At 42.5% G+C, this 26,609-nt stretch overlaps 1 protein-coding gene and 1 pseudogene across 4 annotated transcripts in view; both read left to right on the forward strand.

Moving 5' to 3' along the window:
* The window catches only part of SLC9A7 (solute carrier family 9 member A7), a 145,671-nt gene that overhangs the window by 100,322 nt on the left and 18,740 nt on the right, over nt 1–26,609 (forward strand). For 3 of the 4 annotated variants that reach the window (XM_010376465.2, XM_030934453.1, XM_030934452.1), the window contains exons 9-14: nt 136–224; nt 318–431; nt 2,779–2,890; nt 8,528–8,681; nt 16,608–16,667; nt 20,600–20,663. In XM_010376465.2, the coding sequence (XP_010374767.2) occupies nt 136–224; nt 318–431; nt 2,779–2,890; nt 8,528–8,681; nt 16,608–16,667; nt 20,600–20,663 (593 nt within the window). The remainder of the gene's footprint in view (nt 1–135; nt 225–317; nt 432–2,778; nt 2,891–8,527; nt 8,682–16,607; nt 16,668–20,599; nt 20,664–26,609) is intronic. The other variant, XM_030934454.1, reaches the window with a different exon arrangement.
* Nucleotides 4,163–5,322, forward strand: LOC115898716 (annotated as a pseudogene).

Consider the following 26,609-nt stretch of genomic DNA (forward strand, 5'->3'; position numbering starts at 1 on the left):
GCAATAGGAAAGTTTCAGAAATATTCAGGAAGTTGGATATGCTAGGCTTGCCTACCTTAACCTTTTGTTCCAGCAGGGTTTTTTTCCCCTGCCTCTTTATTTTCCATTGATTTTTTGGGGGGGATGTTTTAACAGGTGTTGTAGCTGTCCTTTTCTGTGGAATCACACAAGCTCATTACACCTACAACAATCTGTCGGTGGAATCAAGAAGTCGAACCAAGCAGGTGAGAGAGAGGCTTGGTACTCACGAGTTGCTTGTTAACACAGGGAAGGGGGAACTGCAGGGTTTACAGCTTCCTTTTCCCTTCTCTGTGCAGCTCTTTGAGGTGTTACATTTCCTGGCAGAGAACTTCATCTTCTCCTACATGGGCCTGGCACTGTTTACCTTCCAGAAGCACGTTTTCAGCCCCATTTTCATCATTGGCGCTTTTGTATCCTTTTCTTATTCCACCATTTTCTACATGCAGAGACAACCACTGTTGGAGAAGCTATAGTAATAATAGTCATAATAATAATATAAAATAACAATAATATAATCATATAAAATATCATAAAATAATAATTACTATTTCTGTTTTGGGTAGGTGACCAAGTCCATGCTAGTTCACTGCGTTTTTATGATGAATAAAAGCAGGCTTAAGTGGCATTTCATAACGCTAAATGTATTTGACTTAAAGGACTGCATGTATTCCAAGATCATCCTTTCGGCCTTTTCTGTGTAAGATGGCCTTTCTGTTAAACTGGTGCTCAGCAGGTGATAGTTTGTGTTGTAAAGTGCCCTTCTGGGTGAATCTAAAAGTCAGCAACCATGTCAGTCTCCAGTGTTATTTTTGACATTTCATTGCTGTATGAATTCCAACCCAGGAGGTGCCCTGATTTGGATGACCCAAAGGTTCTCCTCTTGCTCATGACTACATCCACAGTATGGGCAGCCCTTCCTCACACTGCCCAGGGTTGTTTGCAGGCAGTGACCCTACTTTTTCTCAAGCTTCCCTGCTGCTGCAGATCATGGTGGAAGACTCTTTCTCCCCACCCCCACCAAAAAAAGGAGAAGGAAAAAAAGAAAAAAAAAAAAAAAAACAAGGGGGAGAAAAGATAAAATAGAAAAATACTTGGTTCCTTGGTCTGGGCCCATTGTAAATGCAGTTTCTGGAAAAGAGACATAGTTTGCGGGATTGGCTTCTCTCATGTGCCTAGCAGTGGATGGACAGCTGAGGGTTTTGCTCACTTGGCCTCAGATACTATGTTTTTATTAAAGCAAACTTTTCTGGGGCTTGATTTCAAGATACTGAGCGCAGTCCCCTATTGCTGGACATTCACATTTGCCTTTTCTGAGGCCTCATGATTATCCTTAGACTTTGGAATGCTGGCAAAAAAGGAGTGTTTTTCTCTCTGGGCTTAATTTATTGTGCAGGAATGACTGACACTCACCAAGCTGCTGGACAGTGACAGTGGCCTAATGCAATACTGGAATCCTTCTAGTGTGAGAGCCTCCTACGCTTAAACTGGTGGCTCATTTCTTGGATTTCCATGCTTACCAGACTAATAGCTAAAAATCTGCAAGACCAGTGTTTTTATTCTTTTTTGAGAAAGACCTTGCATGTTGTTTTGATTTGTATTCCTAGCATGACACTCTGTGAGAGATAGTGAGAGCACAGCCCTGTTTACAGATGAGGGCCTGGCAGAGGCCAAGCCAGTCCTCTGCAGATCCTAACTGCTGCTTACCACTTAAGGACTTTTGCTTCTCTTCTGGGATAGAATGTACTTTGTAAGCATTACCTCGTTCTTTCTGCTTAAAACAAAACAGAAAGAAAACGGAAGAAAAACAGGCAGTGCTTTACCCTGCAGGAGACAGAGAAGATAGTTCCGCCCTGGCTTCTGTCTGAAACAGCTGCAGCTCCTGCAGCTGGTGTTTTGCCAAAACGGAAGCTCCCTGTTCCTCTGGCTCCCACAGACGTTCCCTTCTCTGACCAGGGGAGTGTGCAGCTCTCTCAGCTGGGCACTGTTCTAAACTCAGAAGTGACAAAGGACCAGTTTCCCTGAATTCTTTGGTTTCCACAACAGAGTTCCTTTTTCCACCCTCCTTTTCCATTTCTTACATCTCCAAAAGACATTTTAGCTACTTAGGTAGAGAAATATCTCCCTGGGTTCATTCCTGTGAGTGATCTGAATGTCTTTTAGTGTTATGAATATTTTAAATTTCCCCACCTCTTATTTGCAGGCTCTTTCTGGCCATTAAAATCTCTGATGTTTACTTGCAAATGAAGCCTGCGAGCGCTTATCCAGCAAACTTTTTCTTTATCGTTTGACTGCAGGATTAGCAATTTTTTTCTTCTAGTGCCTTTTCTTTTAGTAGAGCCCAACACACACTGTTTGCTTCTCTCAACTGCCCTCTCCTGCCGTGGTACTGTAGCTTATTCTGGACTTCTTTTTAGATAGATTTAGATAGATAGATAGATAGATAGATAGATAGATAGATAGATAGATAGAGAAACAGATAGATAGATACCAGTTGAATTAAATCAAGAAGTTACAACAGTGTGTTTAACAAGCTAGAAATGATCTCTATGAATCAGGAGGTGGGGAAGCTTAGCCAAACTACTCCCATTTTGTTGCTGAGAAACTTGTCTGAGGGAAACTAGACAGCCGGGCTTCTTTGGGCAGGTCTCTGGACTCTAATGAGGTGTCACAGCATTCCTAAAATTCCCTGCTCAGCCGGAGGCTGTGTGGAATGCCATTCTGGAAACTGTTGGGCCCTTAACCTCCACCTGTGGTCAGGTTGCCATCTTCCTGGGCAGAGCCGCGCACATCTACCCGCTTTCCTTTTTCCTCAACTTGGGCAGAAGGCATAAGATTGGCTGGAATTTTCAACACATGATGATGTTTTCAGGTAAAAAGGCGTAAGTGTAAAGAAAATGAGTTTTATTCAGCAGGTAACAAGAATATGACTAAAATATAATTGATAAGGTTCATAAAAAGGCAAGCATTCAAGTTTCTAGTCCGTTTGTATCCCCTGCAGTGAGGAATAGACAGATGTACATGTTCAATTGAATTAGTGTTGATTTTGCAAACCATACTACCAAATGTGAACGTTCTTCCCTAAATTATTTGCATTTCTATCTCATCACTACCACTCAAGGGACCTGGAGATATGGTGTTTAAAGTGCTTGATTGTTTTCTAGAAGATCTTCATAACCCTTAAGCTTCCTGAAGGGCGCCAGGTCTAGAATTAGAAGGAAAAGAGCTCCTGATGAGAAAGAGCACTGGCCAAGTCACTCAGCACCTCCCAGCTGCAGTATCCTCTCTTGTAAAATAATGAAATTGAACTAATTAGCTGAGGTCCCCCAGCTCTAACTTTCTGTGGAGCAAAAGAAATAAAATACACTCATGTAAGCAAGGGGGACTCAACACTGGAATTTAATAGCTGTGATCATCCTGCTGAATTGACATTGTCTCCCACATGCCCCCCCTTTTCCCTGTAAAGCTCAGAAGTCTGGAGAAGCCACTGAGGGGACAAAGGACAATAAAGAAAGCTGTGGAAGTAGAGTAAGGAGAGAGCAACTGGCATGAGTGGATGATGCAGTGGGGGTGGTAAGTGTCAGCTTTATATAAATGAGACCCAAGTTAGAGCATTTCTGCAGAACAGAGGGAGGAGAAGTTAGTTGCAAAAGGCTACTGTGACCCTTAAAGGCACCTCTGTCCTTTAAGACAGAGAGTGAGTTGCAGCCACCATTACTGCCATGCAGTAGTTATTGGGGGGCTCACAGAGTCATAGTGAAATCAAACCAACAGGCACTGCTCAGTAAAGCAGTCATTTTGTCTCACACTAGCTTGCCTCTGAACTTAGATACAGGTACAGTCCTCTAAGATGATTTCCTTTTACTCTGACAAACATTTATTGAGCATCCTCTTTTCTTTTTTTTTTTTTTTTTTTTTGAGACGGAGTCTCGCTCTGTCGCCCAGGCTGGAGTGCAGTGGCCGGATCTCGGCTCACTGCAAGCTCCGCCTCCCGGGTTTACGCCATTCTCCTGCCTCAGCCTCCCAAGTAGCTGGGACTACAGGCGCCCGCCACCTCGCCCGGCTAGTTTTTTGTATTTTTTAGTAGAGACGGGGTTTCACCGTGTTAGCCAGGATGGTCTTGATCTCCTGACCTCATGATCCGCCCATCTCGGCCTCCCAAAGTGCTGGGATTACAGGCTTGAGCCACCGCGCCCGGCCAGAGCATCCTCTTTTCATAAGCCACAGCTTTAGGTTGTGGAGGATGCAAAGACCAGCCTCCTTCATGGAGCTGACAGTCTGCTGGGGGGAGGCAGGTAGACAAAGAGTTAATTTTCTTCCGAGAGAGGTTGGTGAATTGCACAAAAGAGGTCTGAAAGAAACGTGGACAAGAAGAGAATGGCTCAGGGCCATCTTCACTAAGGGAGTGGCCTTTTAGCTAGGCTTGGAAGAATGGAATTTCAGGAGGCAGCAGTTTGGGAAGGCAGAAAAGCATTGGCATGCCTGGCTTGTTTAGGGAAGGGCAGCAGTCTGGTTTAAATGTCAGACACATGGAATAATTCAGAAAGAGGGTGAGGTTGACCACCATTGCCGCCTACAAGCTGCTGCTGATCTGGCACGGGGAGAGTGCCTGGAACCTGGAGAACTGCTTCAGTGGCTGGAAGGACACCTCCCTGAGCCTGGGGGCCACAAGGAGGTGAAGTGAGGTAGACAGGCACTGCAAGATGCTGGCTATAAGTTCAACATCTGCTTCACCTCAGTGCAGAAGAGAGCAATCTGGGTCCTCTGGACAGTGCCAGATGCCACTGACCTGATATGGCTGCCCGTAGTGAGGACTTGGCATCTTAATGAGTGGCACTCTGGGCTTCTGACGGACCTCCATAAAGCAGAAACTGCTGCCAACCATGGTAAAGATCTGGAGGCGCTCCTGTGATGTCCCACCACCTCTCATAGAGCCCAATCATCCCTTCTACAGCAGCATCAGTAAAGATCGCAGGTATGTAGACCTCACTGAAGATCAACTACCCTCTTGTGAGGGTCTGAAGGACACTTCTGCCAGACCTCTGCCCCTTTGGAATGAAGAAATAGTTCCACAGGTTAAGAAGGGGAAATGGGTACTGATTACAGCCCATGGCAACAGCCTCCCCGGCATTGTCAAGCATCTGGAGGGTCTCTGCAGAGAGGAACCTGCCGACTGCTATTCCCGTTGTCTATGAATTGGACAAGAACTTGAAGCACATCAGGCGCATGCAGTTCCTGGGGGATGAAGAGACCATGTGTAAAGCCATGGAAGCTGTGGCTGCCCAGGGCAAAGTGAAGAGGTAAAGGCCAGCGGATAGACTACTTTCCCTGGGAACACCCCCCTTGCCCATCCCTTTCTCTGTCCCTCCCCACTGCACATGTCACACTGACCACGTCTGTAGGCATCTGAAGTTGTAGCTGCAGATGGGTACCAGTGACTCCCATTTTTCATTTCAGCCATTTTTCTTCTGCACCCACTGTCTTCACACAATCTAGTCAAGATAGCACCTCCAGGGAGGGCACGGCTTCTCAGTCCAAGCCCAGGGAAAACTCCCCTTATCCAAAAGAGTTGAGAGGTAGTGACTTGGGTTTTTACCAGGGCTTTGTGTACTAAGGACCTGCTTGAGTAGGAGATAGGGAGGAGCCATGCTAAGGCACGGCCAATGAGGAGAAGCAAGAGAGCCTGTTTGCCCCCAGGAGCCAGTCCTGTGTTCTTCTGTAGTCAGGCCACTGCCTGGAGGGCTCTAGTCATTCCAGTGGAAGATGAATGTAACCGGCATGGTGATGTAAAAACAAAAAAACAAAAAACAAAAAACAGTTTCCTTCCTGACCCCAGAGGGGCCGGCTCTACTTGATGGGTGGGATCAATCCTGAATTAAGTTTCTGTTGCATTTATTTTACAAAAACGAAGTATATAAATAATACGAAACGAAAGTCCTTTCTAGTGGCAGTTGAAATAATCCCACATATGATCATCAGAAAATAAACCATTCCTTATACCAATATAGCACAAGCTCCTTGACTTGAAAGGGGTAGGAGTGCCTCCTGCTGTGTGTTTTAGAATCCCTGCCCCGCCTTGTTTCGTGGCAGTGAAATGCCTCTTGATCATGTCCAAGTGTGTCTTTCACTGCCTGTTTTCTGAATCATGTTTTAGTTACTTGGCCCTGCCACATGGGCCCGGTACTCATTTTGAGCATAACTGTACTAAATCTTTTTTCCAAATCAGTATAAGAAAGGAATGATATGCAAGAAAAAAGGAAAAAAAAAAAAGGTGAGGTTGGAAAGGAGAATTGTATCTAAACTCATAATTTTCACCCTTTAGGTTACATCAGAATTGCCCATTGGGCTTGTTAAAGCACAGGTTGCTGGGCCTCACTGTCATCTGGGGATATGGAGTGGGCTCTTCTAACATTTCTGAGCTGCCGCTGCTGCTGGTTTGAAAACCACACTTTGAGAACCACCACTGTAGAGTGGAGACCTCAGAGAAGCTCCAGTGCTGTGCCAAAGAGTTTGAGCTTCACTCAAGAGCAGCAGGGACACATTCAGAGCTTGGTGAAGAGGACGGTGATAAGCTTCTATGTACATATTAGGAATATGCCAGTGAACAAGAGGAAGATTAGTTGGAGCTAACCCTGTCATCTAGGTCAACTTAAATATGCTCATTGGCTTCTGTACTAAAAAGCTGAGAAGTGTACAGTGCTGTTTAATGATATCTCCAATAAAAGACATTTTATGCTGGGAGAAATCTGCCTATCAAAAGGAACTCATTCATCAAGGCTATGAAATACCTGAGGTCTCACTTTCATATTGCTTACCATGCTTACCTAATGAAATTAAGAAAAATGTATTCTGCATGGTCTCTCTCTGATGCCCAAGTTTTCTTCTTTGAGTCAACATCCCTTGAGAGGCTTAAATGTTGACCCTTGACATAGCTGGCTGGCTGTAGGGTGACCTAGATGTGTATAAATATTTCACTAGAACAGATTACTAGAAAACATCAACTTTGTTTTCAGTGTAACTTTTATTGATGTCACTCTTCTTTAGTGAATTGTAGTGAAGTGCTCAGATTACATATATTAATAATTGTGAAATTGCGAAAAGTAGAAAAATGTACAAAGAGATATAGTAAGTCTAACTTTTCATTCTCTCGCATGTTATACACACAATCTTCCCCATGGTGAATAAAAATTAATACTAGATATAAAGACTGTAGATTCAGTCTTTTTTTTTTTCTTTTTTTCTTTTTTTTTTTTTTTTTGAGACACAGCCTCACTCTGTCCTCCAGGCTGGAGTGCAGTGGCACCGTGTCGGCTCACTGCAACCTCTGCCTCCAGGATTCAAGTGATTCTCGCACCTCAGCCTCCCCATTAGCAGGGAACTACAGGCACATGCCATCATGCCTGGCTAATTTTTGTATTTTTGGTAGAGATAGTGTTTCACCATGTTGGTCAGGCTGGTCTCAAACTCCTGACCTCAGGTGATCTGCCCACCTTTGCCTCCCAAAATGCTGGGATTATAGGCGTGAGCCACCACACCCAGCCAGATTCAGTCTTTACTATAAAATAAATTATGAGCATGATATGGGAAAGGAACGAAAGAGCTTAGAAAGATGAACTCCAAAACATTAAACTGATGGTATTAATCTTAAAATCCATAATGCAGATCAAGTATCAGCAAACTACAACCCCTGGGCCAAATCTGGCCACTGCCTGTCTTCACATAGCCCATGAGCTAAGAATGTCTTATACAGATGAATGTTTGCACTCTATTTGATGCTAGACAACACTGACTTTGAAACAACAGTTAAGCAAAATATCCCCTTCAGGAAGAATTTCCCTCTTTTCGTTATTAGACCTGTATTACAACAAAGTGGCCTCAATTATTATTATTGATTTTTGATAATAAACATTTGTGGAAATGTTCGTCTCTTTGATCTAAGTACCCAAATAATATTCTTGATTTTGCCTCTTGGCCCACAAAACCTAAAATCTTTAATATCTGGCCAGTTACAGAAAGCCTTGACCACCCCTGATGTAGATTGGGTTATATTTTCACTTCTCTGTGTGGTTTCCCCTTTTGCTAAGGAAATGCTGAACTGTGTTTCACAAATTTGAATACTCATACCTAGCCTGTTTTTTAAGTTTATATTGACTATGTGGTGCTTGGGTTGTGTTGGGATCACAGTTTTAGCTTATATTATTATTACTTATTTATATTTATTTTTACTTCATGTTACTAGCAGGAGAATCATTTAAGTAATAGGAGTGTTATTATTCTGAAAAAGTGCTGTACAAAGCAGTACGATGCTTTTTCATTGTGTTTGGGAGTTTTGCAAAAGACAGCATCAAATAAAAGAAGATCATGCCTTTAAGGTTCTTCTTTCTGAGTAAGACAACTTGGCCCCTGAAGCATGAATGAATAGAGTTTATTAGCCCCAAATGGCAGCAGTGGATTTTGAGACAACATTGTCATTTAATTCTTATAAGCAGATCTTCTTTGGTCCCTGCAGGCCTCAGGGGAGCAATGGCATTTGCGTTGGCCATCCGTGACACGGCATCCTATGCTCGCCAGATGATGTTCACGACCACCCTTCTCATCGTGTTCTTCACCGTCTGGATCATTGGAGGAGGCACAACACCCATGTTGTCATGGCTTAACATCAGGTTGGTTTGGAACCAAGGCTAATTGAGTATGTCAGTTGTCACTGTTTCTGAGAATGTTCAACAACCTGTGCAGGGTGTGCTACTTTAGTTCATGGAAGCCTTTTACAGTCTTTGGTTTTATTTGTGAGGAGGGATTAACAATTTTTTTTAAAACAATAAGTAAAAGTTTGGAGTATGGGGTTTTCCAGGAGAAAACAATGTAGTCATTAAAAATTTTTGTCAGTGCAAACATACAAAGAATGAGAAGTGCCTGGATCTTGCTAGAACAGTGACATTAGAGCAAAAATTTAAAAAGTCTTAAAGCTGCGGGACAGAAAATAGACCAAGAGCCCCTGGCAGAGTCCAGTATTTCATGTTCCTTTGAAATGAAATCCAGACTCTGAAGAACAAGCTCACCAGCCAGATATAGAGGCAGTTAGAGTTTTATTTTAGCATGAAGCTGTATGCTGTCTCTTCTTGCTTGAGTGTACAAAAGAGGTGACATTTCCTGGGTAACTCTCACCTGTTGCAGTTTCATGGACGTCCTCTGCCTGTGGCTTTGTAGCTGTGTCAGGACAGAAGGAGCACTGATACGAGTTTGACTTTTTCAAGAACACTTGAATTCCAAATTGTGTTTGTGAGCTCCAGCATCTTATGGTAAAGAGGTCATTGGAAATAGGGTTCAAGAGACCCACAGCCCAACTCTGGCTTGAATTAAAGACAAGCCTCTCATGTGTTTGGGCCTCAGGTTTCCTCAGCGTTGAGTGAAGATGCTCTGCCAGGTGATCTCAAGGGCACTTCAGCTCTAAGTGTTGTGCTGCACATCACTGGATGTGCTCTGGCCACTTGCCACAATTTCAGGTCTGCACAGGGTGACCGTGTTCCGGAACAACAAGACTTGGGTAGTGCAAAGGTGTTTTTGAAAACTTCTTTGAAAAGCCACACGGTGGCAATGGATTTTCTTTCTCTGCTGGCTTTTTTAGTTTGTATTCTCTAGACTGTAGAATGCCCGAGACAGCTGCACAGTGTACATACCTTGGAGGAGAGAAAATGAACAGAGATCTCCCAGTCATCCTTGGAGTTGGGGGGAAGAAACTAAAATTTGAGAGAATCATCACCTGTATCTGGAGTTTTCGTATAGATGTTAGGCAGAGATTCCTGGGCTGCCACTTCTGCCGCCAGCCACTGCCACTTCCACTGCCAGCTTCACCATTTCTGGGCTAGTGTATCCCTGCCTGAGATCCAGGTGGGTCTGCAGAACCAATATGGGGTTTATCAGTGTTGGTCATAATAATAAGTAACACTTATGTTGCAGGCATTGTTCCAGACACCATGCATATATTAAGATAATTCTCATAACATTCTTACAAGGGAGATAGGACTATTATCTCAATTTTAGAGTTGGGGAAACTGAGGCACAAAGCAGAAATTTGCCCAAGGTCACAGAGCTTTAAGTGGACAAGCTAGGATTTGAACCTAGGCGCTCATACCAGGAAGTCCACACTCTTAACCACTGTGCTATACTGTCTGTAAAGAAGAGTTATAAAATTTGGGAAGGTTAGAATTTCAATTACCTGGCATGAATCTCAAGGGTTGGATTAAGGAAAAGAATCCACCTTTGAGAATATAAACCTAAAGAAAATTTACAGTCTCTTACTTTTAAACTTAAGACATAAGATGGTACCATCTTTGTTCTATGTAGCAGAATTAGGGCAAGAAAAAAGGTTTACCCTGCACACAGTTGAGAATCTTTGCATTTGGTGACCTCTGAGATTACTTCCTGCTCCTGTTTGTCTGGTCACCTAGTAGATGCTCTGGATGCTCAGAGCCTCATTAAATCATGTTTGTTTTTCATGCTATTTTGTAAATCCTTTTCTACCCTTCCCCTCAAACATATACGGGACCAAATAATTTTCCATTGAGAGTAGAGAGTTGACTTTTGACATTTTGCTCTTGTAACTGCCTTGGAGATCCATGTAGGTTGTTCATGTATCAAGTTTGTTCTGTTTTATTGCAGAGTAGTATTCCAAGGTGGGCCTGTCACATTCCTCCTGTGGTCCCTGCTGCCTAATTAGTGGCTCCAGCCAAACTCTGGATGTACCAGAGTTTGTTTAACCATTTACCCCTCGAAGGACATTTGGATAGTTTCAAGTTTTGGGCTATTAAAAATAAAGCCATTGTGAATATTCTTCTGTAGGTTTTTGCATGGGCATAAGTTTTCACCTCTCCAAGACAGATGCCCAGGAGTGTGCCTTCTGGGTTGGATAGTAAACGTGTGTTTAGTTTTATAAGAAACTGCCAACTGTTTTCCAGAGTGGCTGTACCATTGTACATTCCCACCAGCAGTGTATGAGGGATCCAGTTTCTCAGCATCCTCCCTAGCGTTTGGTATTGTCAGTGTTTTTCATTTCAGCTGTTCCAGTAGGTATGTGGGAATATCTCATTGTGGTCTTAATTTGCATTTCTCTCATAGATAATTATATTAAACATCACTTCATGTGTTTATTTACCATTCATATGTCTTTGGTAAAGTATCTGTTCAAGTCTTTTGTCCATTTTTAAATTGGATTGTTTGTTTCTTTGTTGAGTTTTTAGAGTTCGTTATTCGAGACTGTAGTCTTTTGTCAGATACATGGTTTGCAAATATTTTTTCCCAGTGTGTAGCTTGTCTTTTTTTTTTTTTTGAGACGGAGTCTCACTCTGTCTCCCAGGCTGCAGTGCAGTGGCACCTTCCCGGCTCACTGCAAGCTCCGCCTCCCGGGTTCACACCATTCTCCTGCCTCAGCCTCCTAAGTAGCTGGGACTACAGGCGCCCGCCACCACGCCTGGCTAATTTTTTGTATTTTTAGTAGAGATGGGGTTTCACCATGTTAGCCAGGATGGTCTCAATCTCCTGACCTCGTGATCCACCCACCTTGGCCTCCCAAAGTGCTGGGATTACAGGAGTGAGCCACCGCGCCCGGCGCTTGTCTTTTAATCATTTTAATAGGGTCTTTCATAGAGCAGAAGTTTTAATTTATAATTTATCAATTTTTTTTTCTTTTATGGGTCATGCATTTGTATCACGTCTAAGGACTCCACCAAGCCTTAGGCCTGAAGATTTCTTCTGGGTTATCTTCTAAAAGCTTTTTAGTTTTACACTGTACATTTAAGTCTGTGATCCATTTTGAGTTAATTTTTGTATAAGATGTGAGGTTTAGGCTGAGGTTTTTTTTTGCCAGTGGCTATCCAGTTGTTCTAACATATGTTGAAAAGACTATCCTTACTCCATTGAATTATTTTTGCTTCTTTGTCAAAAATCAGTTGTCTGTATGCATGGGGTTGTCTTTCTGCACTGCTCTATTGGTTTATGTGTCTATCCTTCCAAGACCATACTGTCTTGATGACTATAGTTATACAGTAAACCTTAGTATCAGTTAGAGTGATTCCTCCTACTTTATTGTTGTGGCTATTCTACTTCCTTTCCACATAAATTTTAGAACACATTTGTCTACATGTAAAAAAAATCTTGCTGGGTCTTTCATAGGAATTATGTTAAACCTTTACATTAATTTTTGGGGAGATTGACATCTTTATTTTGTTGAGTCTTCCAATCCATGAACATGATGTATTTCTCCATTTATTTACATCTTCTTTGGTTTCTTTCATTTGACTTTTGCAGTTTTCAGCACCCAAGGCCTGTACATGTTTTGTTAGAACTTGTATCCTGTCACCTTACTGCTGAACTCACTTATTAGTTCTTTAGTTCTGAAAGGGTTTTGGTCCTTTTTTTTTTTTTTTTTTTTTTTTTGGTAGATTCTTTGGAATTTTCTGCATAGACCATATAGACCATCATGTTATTTGTAAATAGCGACAGTTTTTTTTTTCTTCCTTTTCAACCAGTGTACCTTTTGTTTCCTTTTCTTGCCTTATTGCTCTGGTTAGGATTTTCACTACTGTGTAGAATAAGAGTGGTATAAATGGACGTCCTCATCTTTTTCTGATCTTAAGAGGAAAGCATTTGCTGGGTACGGTGGCTCACACCTGTAATCCCAGCACTTTGGGAGGCCGAGGCAGGCGGATCACAAGGTCAGGAGTTCGAGACAAGCCTGACCAACATGGTGAAACCCCATCTCTACTAAAAATACAAAAAATTAGTCGGGCATGGTGGCAGGCACCTGTAGTCCCAGCTACTTGGGAGGCTGAGGCAGGAGAATGGCATGAACCCGGGAGGCAGAACTTGCAGTGAGCTGAGATCATAGGCCACTGTACTCCAACCTGGGTGACAGAGTGAGACTCCATCTCAAAAAAAAAAAAAAAAAAAGGAAAGCATTCAGTCTTTCCTTATTAACTATACTATTAGCTACAGGGTTTTTGTAGATGTTCATCTTCAAGTTGAGGAAGTTCCTATCTATTGCTAGTTTTCTGAGAGGTTTTTTTTTTTTTTTTCATGAACAGGTATTGAATTTTATCAAATTTTTTTCTGTATCAATTGATATGATCATATGATTTTTCTTGTTTAGCCTATTAATATGGCAAATTACATTAATTACTTTTCAAATATTGAACCAGCTTTGTTTCTCTGAAATAAACCCCACTTGATGTGGTATATTATTTACATATTGCTGAATTATATGAGCAAACATTTTGTTAAGGATTTTTATGTCTGTATTCATAAGGGATATTGGTCAGTAGTTCTTTATTTTTTATACTGCTTTTGTCTGGTTTTGGTATCAGAGTAATCTGGCCTCACAAAATGAGTTGGACATGTTCCTTACTCTTTTGTTTTCTAGAAGAGATTATGTAGAATTGGTGTTATTTTCCTTAAACTTTTGGTACAATTCTCCAGTGAAACCATCTGGGCCTGGAGACTTCTTTTTTGGGAGTTTTTCAATTATGGAGCCAATTTCTTTATTAGTTATAGGGCTTTTCAGATGACCTATTTCATATTGGGTAAGTTGTGGTGATTTGTGAAATTGGTCAGTTTCATTTAAGTTGTCAAGTTTATGTCGTTTGTAGCATTCCCATGTTATCCTTTTGATGTCTGCGGAGTCTACAGTGATATCCCATTTTTGATATATCTTCTCTGTTTTTGGTCAATTTTGCTAGACATTTGTCAATTTTATTGATCTTTTCCAAAGAACCAGCTATTTATTTCATTGATTTTTTTGTATTGTTTTTCTAATTTCATTTTAGTTGATTTCTGTTTCTATCTTTATCATTTCCTTCCTTCTGTCCGACTCTATCCAGACAGCACAATGAAGGAAAGTATGCCATTACTGAAAAATACATATTGTGTCAGCTCATTGCATTTTTCCAGATGTGTATAAATAATGATTACATAAGTGTAGAAACTGACATTTACAGAGATTACATCAAAAGAAATTCCCTCTGAAATAGGGTAATAAAACAGATTAATTTTTCTAGCTTGTGGCTTGTGGTGTGATGGCCATAAATCATTTCTGTAACTAAGGTTCTTATTCTAAATTGATTCAGAAACCCCCTGAAGTTCAATTTGGTATTTTGACCCCATGACCTCAATATGATCAGTACCTACTTATTCCTTACTTCTCCAGGCTACTGATAGAGGCCCTGATGAACTGTTAAGTAGCTGCTCAGAAGTCAGAAGCCCAGGGTGGTTCTTGGAGTTCACCATAAATAGGAGTTAGCTATGTTTCTTACTATGGCTAATTTCAAGTCTGTGTATAAAATAAAAATGAATATAACTGTACATCCAAAGCCAGGTCACTGCTTTCCATAAATCCAATTTATCTTTTTAAATTGGTGTTTTGTGATTGGTATTTTAAAACATAATGGTAAAATGTGCAAATTGCTTTCTGTTAAAACAAAATATTTTTCTTAGTCTCTTAAGAGTTGTTATTGACAAAGGATGTAATTTTAGCAACTTAAAAAATGATCGTGGGATTATTTTGGCTGATGAGCCTTGTGTGTGTCCTGACCACATTGCGACAGCATGGTGGCTGTCTACTAGGAGTCCTCAGCTTCCAGTAACACACACAAAACGGTGGAGATAGTGGGTGGGGGGGTGGGAGCGGTGGAACGACATACACCCAAGTGGCCAAATGAACTGTAACCTTCACATTCCAGAGTGTAGTAATATAATCATTCAAGGACAAGTAAGAATGCTCTACTTGGCATAATCCTGTTAGACTGAGAATTTATAATAAAGCTCTTTGCAAGATAACATAAGGAATAAAGGCAGGGAGAAGCCCTGAGCTCTTTATGTAATAGCATTTGCAACTGGATATTTTAAAAGACCTTAAAGATGCCACCTTGTAATCAAAGGCAATATCCTATAAGAGGAAGAGCTGAGGCTCTGGAGTTTAGCAGCCTGAGTTGGAATCTTGGCTCTACCATTTCTACCTTTGTGACCTTGGGCAACTTATTTTACCTGTATCCCTCAGTTTCCTCACTGATTAAATAGGGACAGTCATAGTGTGAGGATAAAATGTAATAAATAATGCAATGAAGAATTCTCTCATCAGTGTACCATCTGACACATAAGCACTTAGTATATTTTAGCTGTTATTATATTAATAGTATTAATCATAGCGTTACAGCTGCTACTATTATTAATACTATTACTGAAGAGACAATGAATCTTACATTAAGGAATCTGGCTTGTTTTTCTGGTGTTTGCTATAATTTTTCAAAGTTGTAGTAATAGAGTCTGATTTAAGTCACATTCTGAACATGTAACTAAAAGCACCACCTTAAGAAGAATCGTGTCCTCACTTGCATATGTCAGGGGATATTAGTAACATGAGAATTTGGGCATTGTCTAGCGAAGTAGTTCTCAATCTTTTTTTCATTATTGTCACCGCTGAGGAGCCTTTAAAAACTTTTTCCTCAATTACCTCCCCCAGTGAAATTTTAATATCACAGATCTGCTATGCCTCTCTGTCTGTGCTGTGGCACTTTGGAGGGCTACAAACCATTGTAATATCTAAGTATTTTCTTTTACCTACAAGAACCAATTTTTATACCCAGGAGGGTGATACTGCCTCCATTGAGAATACATGGTTCAGTGCAGTGATTCTCAACTGACGGCAATTTTGTCCCCCAGGGGACATTTATTTGACAGTATCTGGAGATGTTTTTAGTTGGCCACAACAAGAGGAAGGGGTCAAAACCTCAGCTTCTTGGTGGGTGGGATTGCTATTAGTATCTTGTGGGTGAAAGCCAGAGACTCTGTTAAACATCTTACAGTGCACTGTACGGGTCACCACAACAGAGAATTATCTGACCTGAAATGTCAATGCTGCTGAGTTTACGAAACCCTGCTCCAACATGATAGTAAGATTCAGATGCACTCTGAGTAACCCAGAAATTATTAAGGAAGGTGAAGGTGGACCATGTCAACTCAAAAGGCTACAAGCTAAAGAGAGTAGCAGAAGCAAGGTTCCCGACTTTCAGGTTGATCCTGTGTACAACATGGTGTGCTTGTCTGAGAAAAAGACCATCTTTGTCTTCTTAAGTATTGTTGCTGTTTTTCAATAATATCATGCTTTTTGTTCTTTCTGTCAAATATGTGTAAAAATATATGTAAACACTTTAAATATGTGTAACATTTAAGCAACAATTTCTTTTTTTCTATTTTTGGTATCTTGCTTTATAAACAGATGAATTTGCAAAAAAAATGTAAATTTGTTTTCTATGAGGTGTATTTCATCCTCTGATTTTATTACATTATATTTTGAGAGGCTCATCCTCATTCCTGATCAATCCCCATTTGACCTGGCTCCTGATATTGCTGCTTTAAATTTAAATTTAGTGGACTCTCAGCCTCTCTGGGTTTTAGAGGATGGGGACAGTTTAAGAAAGGATATGGATTTATATTGAAAGTGAGAAATATTCTCTCATGGACATGGTCCAGATCATTTGCCCAGAGCTCCTGGCTCTCCTGTTGTCCCTGTCACACTCACATTCCCTTCTTCTGCTGCCCAGAGTTGGCGTTGAGGAGCCCTCCGAAGAGGACCAGAACGAACACCACTGGCAGTACTTCAGGTGACACAAGGGCATTCTCAGAAAAAATTAACCGGGCCTGGCTTTTCTCCTCTTTCTAACCTCAGATATTTCTCTTTACACTGTTTTTCTCTTCCTTCCTGCGTATGCCAACCCCCACCCCTTTTAGTAAAGGTGCAAAAGGTTGAGTCAATTCTAATCATTTTTTCCACCCCTCCTCTGGGCTGATTGATGTGTCAGTGTTCTTGGGATTCTGTCTGCTTTCCCCACATTTAGGCACTGTATTGCCAACCCAAAGCCTGAGTTGTCAAGTGTTTCCTTTTTGTACAACTGAGCTTAGTGTTAAGAGCAGCTCATTTTCAGAGCCACACTTTCCCCACAAAATCCTGCTTATGATCTAGTAAATAAGCCTCTTAATTCATAAAAAGAACTGGAATTCTCATATTTCAACCATGACTGGGGTAAGGCTTACACCATCTTAATTAAATATCCCTGCTGTTTTAGTTTTTCAGAATACATATTTGTGTACTTGTGCCTTGTTGTGGTGAACCAGAAGGTATGAATAATGTTTAACCAAAAAGATAAAGAGTCCTCTAATGCAGTTTGTTTCTTAGTATCCTTCCAAGTTTATGATATAAGTATGCTTAAGGGTGGTGGTGTCTGGGCAAGCAAAGTACAAACTTTAATGTTTCTTCTTTCCTTTCTGTTTCTCTAATTGGCATGTTTTCTTCCTGATCTGATTCTCGGTGCTGATAGATAAAATCAAATGCAAAATAGGCTTCAACTCTGTTCTCAGCACTGTGAGAATATTTCACTTCCTTGAGGGCAGTGGTGAAAGCAGTGGGACATGGGTCTTGGGATATCACCAGGCCCCATATGTGCACTGTAATGACTCACGTGAAATTACTTAAGTATTTAAGCTCACTGAAGTCAGACTTCTTTCTACACACACATGTTCATTTTTGGAGACTGACTTTGATACCAGCTAAATTGCAGAGGAAACCCTTTCCTTTGAAGCATGCCTTCAAGAAGGAAAGTCCTTCAGGCAAAGTGTAAGTTATTAGACTTGGGACATGAGCAAATTCAGATTATGATACGGTGGTCAAGGTGTTATATGAAGATGTGTGTCTCATACTCCTCAAATTATTCAAAACCTTGACCATTCAGGGATTTTTTTTTTTTAGAAAAAATTATTAATTAAAATAGAATACTTCTAAACTTTCCAAGATTTTATGGCGTTTTATCTGTTAATCAGAATGGACAAATTATACCAGCAGAGAAATGATCAATTTTGGGTATTTATTCATTCCAGAATGAGCACATCAGTTTGCTTGCTTTATTTTTTCATTTAGTGTGGGATGTCCACATTTGTCTACTTCCTAATGAAAATAAAGATAATTCTGCCCATTCTGGAATAAAAGGTTGTCATTTGTGTTCTTAGGAACTTAGCCCTGATATATCAGGAGAATGCTAAAATAAGATCTAATAAAACAGCATAAAAAAGTTCCGGTGTCCTGGATCAAAAGCATTATACCAGATCAGGAAAGAGATACATAAAGTGGACAGTGACCTGACACTAGGAATTTCAGAAAGTTGGGGGACCCTAAAGTCTTCTGAGGCTTTAAAGCTGCAATTAAAATCCTGTGCCTGGGCCAGGCATGGTGGCTCACACCTGTAATCACAGCACTTCGGGAGGCCAAGGTGGGCAAATCACCTGAAGTCAGGAGTTCGAGACCAGCCTGGCCAACATGGTGAAACACCGTCTCTACTAACAATACAAAAATTAGCCAGGCATGGTGGCACATGCCTATAGTCCCAGCTGCTCGGGAGGCTGAGGCAGGAGAATGGCTTGAACCTAGGAGACAGAGGTTGCAGTGAGCCAAGATCGCACCACCGCACTCTAGCCTGGGTGACAGAGTGAGACTCTGTCTCAAAAAAATTCTCAAAAAAAAAAAAAAAAAAAAAAAATCCTGTGCTTGTTCTTTCTTGCTGCCTGGTTCCACACCAAAACACCCTGGCCCATTCATTTACCTCCTCTTCCCAGAGACTAGTTTGGTTCTGGGCTCTGCCTCAAGGGTGGGGCTCTTTGTAGGAAGCCACAAGGTCTGGTGTCATCCTTGGGGATTGGTCCAAGAGGCCTCAACCCTGCCAGAAAAGTAATTACTAAATCGCCCTGAAGTAAACAGCCTTGAAAAGGCGAAAAAAGTGCAGAATATTATTTGTGTCTCACGGCCCCGATCTGTTTTTTTTTTTTTTTTTTTTTTTTTTTTTTTTTTTTTTTTTTTTTTCCTAGCAGTAGCAAGCTGAGAAGCAGCTCTTTGTTTCCTTTCTTAGAAATCTCCTGTTCTGCACTTATATCAGTAGCAAGGCCTTCCAAGAGACTCCAAGGGCCTTCCCACACTCCTCTGTCTGTGGCAGGGCCCAGAAGGTCCTTTAAGGTTCTCTGCTGTCAGGAGTTTGGGCTGCATTTCAGACTTGGTTGATATCAAGTGGCTGCAGTGAAGATTGGAAATTCCATGGCAGATGTAGGATTTTCCTGGCATCTTTTTTCTCTCCCCCATTTCTGAGTGTTATCCATGTCATCCATGGCACAGTTTCCTGCCTCAGAATGAGGAAGGTGCAAGGATAAAAAAAAATTACCAGATGCATAGAGTGCCAGTTAGTATGTTACTAAGCCAAGACAACTGCCCTGGTGCTTTTATAGTTTTTGTTATAAATCAGTCTTGCCATTTTGCTTTTTGTTTCTGGCTTTAGTTGTTGCTCTCAGATGTGTGAGTTCTCAAGGCTATCTTGATGCAAGAGGGTATAGGGGCACCAGGATTGAAAGCAGGTCAGGACTCTAGTTAATGATATTGTTAAAGAAAATATTATTCTGATATATATTAAAACAGTAAGGCAGATGTTGTTCAGGACCATCACGATTGGTATAGGGACCACTGTGATGGGGTTTTGCAGCAGGGGAGAGGAACAGGGGTCAGTGGATGGAGAAGTACTGAGAGGAAACATCAGGGGCAAGGGGGATTCTGGCTAAACTGACCCAACAGGATTCTTGCTGAAGACAGGCGAAGGGGATTAGACATCACCTGGGGGATTGTGGGGGAATGAAGAACCCAATCAGATGTTGGGGATAGGCCATTCAGATGTTGGGCTCTGGCCAAACCAACTTAGACAATCAGACATCACCTGAGGGATTGTGGGGGGATGAAGAACCCAATCAGATGTTGGGTTCTGGCCAAACCAACTTAGCAAGCCTCTTACTAAAATTGGGTTATGCTGAGATGGACGCCCAAAAGTCAGTGCCTAGTTGGGAAGTGAATTCCTAGGAGCCTGACGAAAGTTTGGTCAAGGAGAGACACTTTGTCAATCATGCATGTGAAGTATTTTAGGGGAAGTATTCTGATGTCTGCAACTTTATCTGAATGCATCCAAAGAAAAAGTAAGATGGGTGATAGAGAAATGGATAGATAGGTAATAAGGAATATACAGTAAAATGTTAATGGTAGAATCTAGTGATGGTGGGTATATAGGGGTTCACGCTAAAGTCTTTCAACATCTCCCTGTATATTTGAAAAAGTTGATAACAAAATGTTAGGGAAATTAAAGCAGACCAGGGCAGAAGTGAGGAAGCAGCACAGAGGAAGGGCCCAGTGCAGTGAGATCCACATTTTGATAACTGGGACCACCTGGTGCAGAAAAGCAAGTGGACAGTTTCCAGCATGTGTTGTGTTCCAGAGGCCTTGCTTACAGTGGAAGCACATGGGATTCATTGCCCCTCTGACTCTCTGGGATCTGAAGTGGTATGCAACCTCTTTCTCATGACTTCTGCATGACAGCCTTCCTCACCTTTTAGCTAACCACTCCTTATGCTTCGGGAAGATGGTCAGCCTCCGGGTTACTTGCAGCCTGCATGGCTACCATGGGCCAAGCTAATACTCTCTGTTTTTCTCTTTGTCTTTCTCCCTGGTGACTTTCAGAGTTGGTGTTGACCCCGATCAAGACCCACCACCCAACAACGACAGCTTTCAAGTCTTACAAGGGGTAAGTCACAAGAAATGCTTCTTCCCGGGGAAGACATTGGAGCATTCGCCACATGCCAGGCACTTTACCTAGATTCCCTCATTGTGATCCTGACAACAGCCTTATGAAGTATGTACTGCTGCCCCCATTTTGCAGATTAAAAGCTGAAGTTTGGGAGTTTGAGTCATCTCAGAGTAAGTGATGGAGCCAGGATTTGTCCCCAGGGTATGTGTTCTTAATCAACGTTATGAAAGGTGTGAGCTCGCCAGAAAGAGTCCTGACTCCCCACTTTTCAATAGTGGATATTGGTCCTACAACTGGTTCTGAGTCTATCAGTGGTGCCCAGGAGAAAGAGAGCAATACGATTTGACTCTCCAGTCCAGGGATCTGAGGAAGAAAGGAGAGACATCAGGTGCCTGAAGGCATTCCTGTTCCTCCAGGGCCTGGGATCCTCTAGGTGAGGAATTTGGAAAGGGCATAGTAGGGACGGCTTGCCTTTGCTCCATGAAGTCCAGGGTCTCAGGTGGGAAAACCAGGAGCTTGGGGCTGGAATCATGCAAAGGTTCATTTACTCATATGTCTGGCACCTGGGCTGGAAGGACCCAACCACAAGGACCTCTGACAGGAATGTCTGTGCAGGGCTTTTCCATGTGGCCTGAGCTGCCTGCCAGCATGGTGGCTGCTGGGTAGTTGGATTTCTTATATCATGGCTCAGGGTTCCAAAAGCAAATGTCCCAGCAAGCAAAGTAGAGGCTATACCACCTTTTCTGAACGAATCTTAGAAGTTCTACAGCATCACTTCCATGGCTTTCTATTGCTTAGAAATGCATTCCTAAGACCAGCCCAGATCCAATGGGAGGAGATAGAGACCATAACCTCTGGATGGGAAGAGTATCAACAAATTTGCAGACAAGATTTGAGGTTGCCATATCATCCCTGTTGTGCAGCTGTTGGGATGATTTTGTCTCTAGGTTTGGCTCTTTACCCAGGTCAGCATGACCTGGGCAGGCAAGGTGGGGAAAGGAGAGTTATGATAGGGGCAGAAATGTGTTACCAATATATTATTTGACCTTGGGAGTCAATAACTATGTCATTCAGCATTGAATGACCAGTGCTGAGCACAGTGGCTGGCACATACAGGAACCAGATAGGTGTTTGTTGGGTGGATGAGGGAATGAGAGGTGCAATGTGCAACAGGCAGCTTTACTGACCACATGTGTATGTTGTCCATGAAACCCTATTCTTTTTTTTCCAGTCAGTTTTGAATCTGACTCATCATTGCACTTAATCCTAAATCCAGTCTGCAGCAGACTTCAGATTCCATAGGATCTTCTAAATGATTCCATCTACTAAATCAGATTTAATAAGGCTGGCAAAATGTGGTGCTGTGCGGGGGTCAATGGGGTGCCACTGTAGCCTTTTGTGGTTTCTTTCTCTTTAAGGGTGGCCACAGCCTGATAAGGCATTTATAGCATTGATGTCCATTCTAGGTCCCTGCTCAAGGGACACAAAGCCATGACCTGGAAAGTTCTAGACACTTTGGGAAGAGTTTTCAATAAGCTTCATTGGAGATTTGGCGCCCACTTTAATGAGCTCCAGAAGACCTTTGAGATGATCTTAGAATTGGCCATTATGTCAATTGGGAACATGTGGTCTCAATGAGAAGTTCTCTGAAAATTTGCTGTTTGACTCTAGCTTTGATTAAGGACTTTAGAAAACAGGAGTTCAAGAACTGAGCACCTTGAAGCTAATTTAGAGTATAACAGTTTGGGAGATCTTGAAACGCATCCTGAGAAAACCCCAGGGGAAAACATGATGTACGTCCTTATTTCACCAAAGGGAAGATAATGGCTCTGGTAGGATATGGCTGCCCTATTCTAAAGCATCCTCCACAGAACTGTGGCCAGTCTACATTAATTTTGTAAGAAAAAAAGGCCAATAGCAGCTGGAGCGTAAGATTTGGAGAGGTTTCATCTTGCTCCGGACCATTCAAAACATCCCCACCCCCTTTGCTGTTTCCCATTGCTCCTACCTCTGCATTCAAGCATCTGTAACAGGAAATAAGTGAAAGGATTTGGCTGGTCATGTAGTAGAACTTACTAGGTATCACGTAAGCCCCGCACATTGGGAACACTGGGCTTGTAATTAGATTCAGTAACGAGCTTACTGTCACTTTTCTGTGGAAATGTTTGAGTGAGAAAGCAGCAGGTCCAAAGTGCTGAGGGTTCTTGTATTTAGTCCATACAGTGACAGCTAAAATAGCCCCCGCCCCCAGGTGGAGTGAGTCTCAGGAACCTCCCTGGATGGGCCTGGATGGATGAACTCAGTGTTCCTGTCAGCTCCCAGAGGGCCCCTTGGGCTGAGAGCACCGCACATGTGGTGTTGTGAATGGGCTGGCAGCCACTCACGCTGCACTCCTAATGGCACCCTGTTTGCCACAGCCCTAGCCAGAAGCTGTGTCACAGCTTCCCCCTGACCTCCTTCCTTCCAAACCTCACACACAGTCATGCAGAGGGCCCCTCAAAGTCAGTTCCACTGACCTTTTGAAAGGTTTTCAAGATTGCTGTCATATGGGGGAAAACAAGCTTGGTTCTCCAGGACACCCTCTTAGAAATGACTCACGCCCTTGTGCAGAGAGGACCTTATTTCTCCAGTTCCTCCTGGTCTGACCTCCTCATTCTAGTGAGCCACTAACAGCAGGGTTCGGTGCACTCTGTGGTCATGAGAAACAGGAAAACAGAAATAAATGGGCTTCTCATTTTTGGGTGAAACCCTGGGTTCTTGCAGTTTCCCCTGAAATAGATCCAGGTCACATGCTCAGTGTTGTCATGAAACTGAACTCAGAGGTAGGGAAAGTCCAGATGTTTGTTCTCTACCAGAGAAAAAAAGGGCAGTCCTCTTTACCTCATTTTCTAAATGATCGTCCTAAAAACAACAAACAAAAAAGTGACATTTGACGGGAAGGCATGTCTTATAATGAGCACAATTCTCCTCGCTAGTCTTGAAGCCCAAGGCTATAAACAGAGTCATGGCTAGGGAGCTACAGAATATTAGCTCATGTGGGAAAAGGAAGGGAGCTGTTGGCTAGAACTTTGCTTCATGTGGGGAAAGCATAAAAATATTGTGGGCAGACTTCAGCTTTGTGTCCCTGGCAAGTTTGACTCATTAGAACAAAACAAGACCAAAAAAACTCAGTTGCTTTGTTTCTCTGGAGGTCTTGGTGACTTTGCAACCAAAACAAAAACAACCCCAGCTGGAGGCAAGCTGCCCAGCCCTGGGGGTGGCCTCCAACCCCATTAAACAGGGGGACTTTTCATGCCAGACCAGACAGCTGAGATTTCTGTTGGCGGCACATGCAGACACATCATTCACTTCCTTCCCTGAGTTTACAGAAGAGCACTCATTGATGAGGCCACTTTGGAGCAGCTGAGAGTGTGAATCTGAATTTATCCCAGTTTTACCATATCAACAGGACAAGGTCACAAGCCAGATATTAATGGAGTGTGGAGGAAGGGAAACCACCAGTGCCTGTGTATATGTACACATATGTGTGTGTGTCTGTGTGTATGTAGTGAAAACTGTAGAAAATCAGCAGTTTATAGTTGCGTTCATATATGACTTTCTGAGCAAGTTAGAATCATTTGTTTCTGGGTTCTCCTCGTTTTTTTTTTTTTTGTTTTGTTTTGTTTTGTTTTTGTTTTTGTTTTTGTTTTTGTTTTTGTTTCTCCAGGCTGAAATCTGACACCCGTAAATCTGTCACCTAAACCTTTAACTTCAAACAGTTGCAGAGGTGCCTTTCCTCCAATTGCTACTCTGTGACCGCCCCCCCTCCGTTTTTTTTGTGCTTCCAAATGCCTCCCTTGGCCCCTGATTTCCCTTTCTGCTCTTCCTTTTCTGTTTTCTAAAAACTCAGTCAAGATCAGTTTATTCATTTATGTGACAAATAGTTATTGAGCACCTGTTCTGTTTCAGACATACCTTCAGGTTCTGGGAAAATGTCTGTAACAAGGTAGATGAATCTGCATCCTGAAGGGCTTGATGACAAGGTGATAAAGGGCGAGGGTGGAGAGTGGCAGAAGCAAGATAGTGGAGACACTCAGGCCTCACCAGCCCCACTGAAGCAGAATCTACATTTTAACAGTGTCTCCAGGGAATGTGTGTACATTTTACCATTAGAAAAGCCCTGATATAGGCAATGCATAGCTCTGGAGAGTTTTAAGCAGGGAAGAAAACTATCTGTGTATCATGGTCAGAGACTTGACTCCGATATTTTTTCGTTTTGTTTTGAGACAGGGTTTCCCTCTGATGCCAAGGCTGGAGTGCAGTGGTACAATCACAGCTTACTGCAGTCTTGACCTCTTGGGCCCAAGGGATCCTCCTCCCTCAGCCTCCTGAGTAGCTAGGACCACAGGAGTGTGCCACTTCACCAAGCTAATTTATAAAGTATTTTTGTAGAGACAGGATCTTGCTTTGTTGCGCAGGCTGGTCTCAAACTCCTGGGCCAAGTGGTCTTAACCCTCCAAAAATGCAGGGATTACAGGCATGAGCCCACTGTGCCTGGCTGATTCCGTTTCTAAACCCTCTTATTACCCTCTGCTGAGAAATATTGGTCCCATTATCCCAATGATATAACAAAGGCCCTGTATTAGTCCATTCCCACACTTCTATAAAGAACTACCTGAGACTGGGTAATTTATGAAGAAAAGGTTTAATTGACTCATAGTTCTGCAAGCTGTACAGGAAGCATAGCTGGGAGGCCTCAGGAAACTTACAATCATAGCGAAGGCAAAGGGGAAACAAACACGTCTTACCACAGCAGAGCAGGAGAGAGAGAGAGCAAGGGGGAAGTGCCACACACTTTTAACCAGATCTCGTGAGAACTCACTCACTATCACAAGAACAGCAAGGGGAAAGTCTACCCCCATGATCCAGCCACCTCTTACCAGGTCCCACCTCTAACACTTAGGATCACAACTTGAGATGAGACTTACGGGGGAGGACACAGAGCCAAAACATATCAGGCTCAGGCTGAGTGTGGTGGCTCATGCCTGTAATCCCAGTACTTCAGGAGGCTGAGGCAGGTGGATCACCTGAGGTCAGGAGTTCAAGACCAGCCTGGCCAACATGGCAAAACACCGCCTCTACTAAAAATATAAAAATTAGCTGGGCGTGGTGGCAGGCACCTGTAATCCCAGCTACTTGGGAGGCTGAGGCAGGAGAATCGCTTGAACCCAGGAGGCAGAGGTTGCAGTGAGCTGAGATCACGCCACTGCACTGTAGCCTGGGTGACACAGCGAGACTCCATCTCCGAAAAAGAAAAAAAGCATATCAGGCCCAAATCAAGTGACATCATTTACTTACTCCTCTGCTCTGTATTAGTTGTCTGTGACTGCTGTAACAAATTACCACAAATTTGGTGACTTAAAACAATAGGGTTTTTTGTTTGTTTGTTTGTTTGTTTGTTTTTTTAAGGGACAGGGTTTTGCCACGTTGGCCAGGCTGGTCTTGAACTCCTTGACTCAAGTGATCCATCCATCTTGGCCTCCCAAAGTGCAGGGATTTTAGGCATAAGCCACCATGCCCAACCAAAACAATGCAGTTTTGTCATCCTTACAGTTCAGTAGATCAGGTAGATCCACCCACCTTGGCCTCCCAAAGTGCTGGGATTATAGGCATAAGCCACCATGCCCAGCCAAAACAATGCAGTTTTGTCATCCTTACAGTTCAGTAGATCAGGTATATGGTGGGCTCAGCTGGTTTCTCTGCTTCCAGGTTTTCAAGGTGTTGGCAAGCCTAAGCTCTGGGGAGAAGCTACTTCCAGGCTCCTTCAGGTTGTCAGGTTGTCAGTAGAATTCAGTTCCGTGTGTTCTTGCTGCAAAACCAGCAACAGTGGGGCGAGTTTTTGTCAAGCTCTGAATCTCTCCTGCCCTTTCTTCTACTACATTGCTTCCTCTGACTCTTTTGCCC

This window comes from Rhinopithecus roxellana, chromosome 7 (assembly GCF_007565055.1).
Source record: "Rhinopithecus roxellana isolate Shanxi Qingling chromosome 7, ASM756505v1, whole genome shotgun sequence".
Taxonomy (NCBI): domain Eukaryota; kingdom Metazoa; phylum Chordata; class Mammalia; order Primates; family Cercopithecidae; genus Rhinopithecus; species Rhinopithecus roxellana.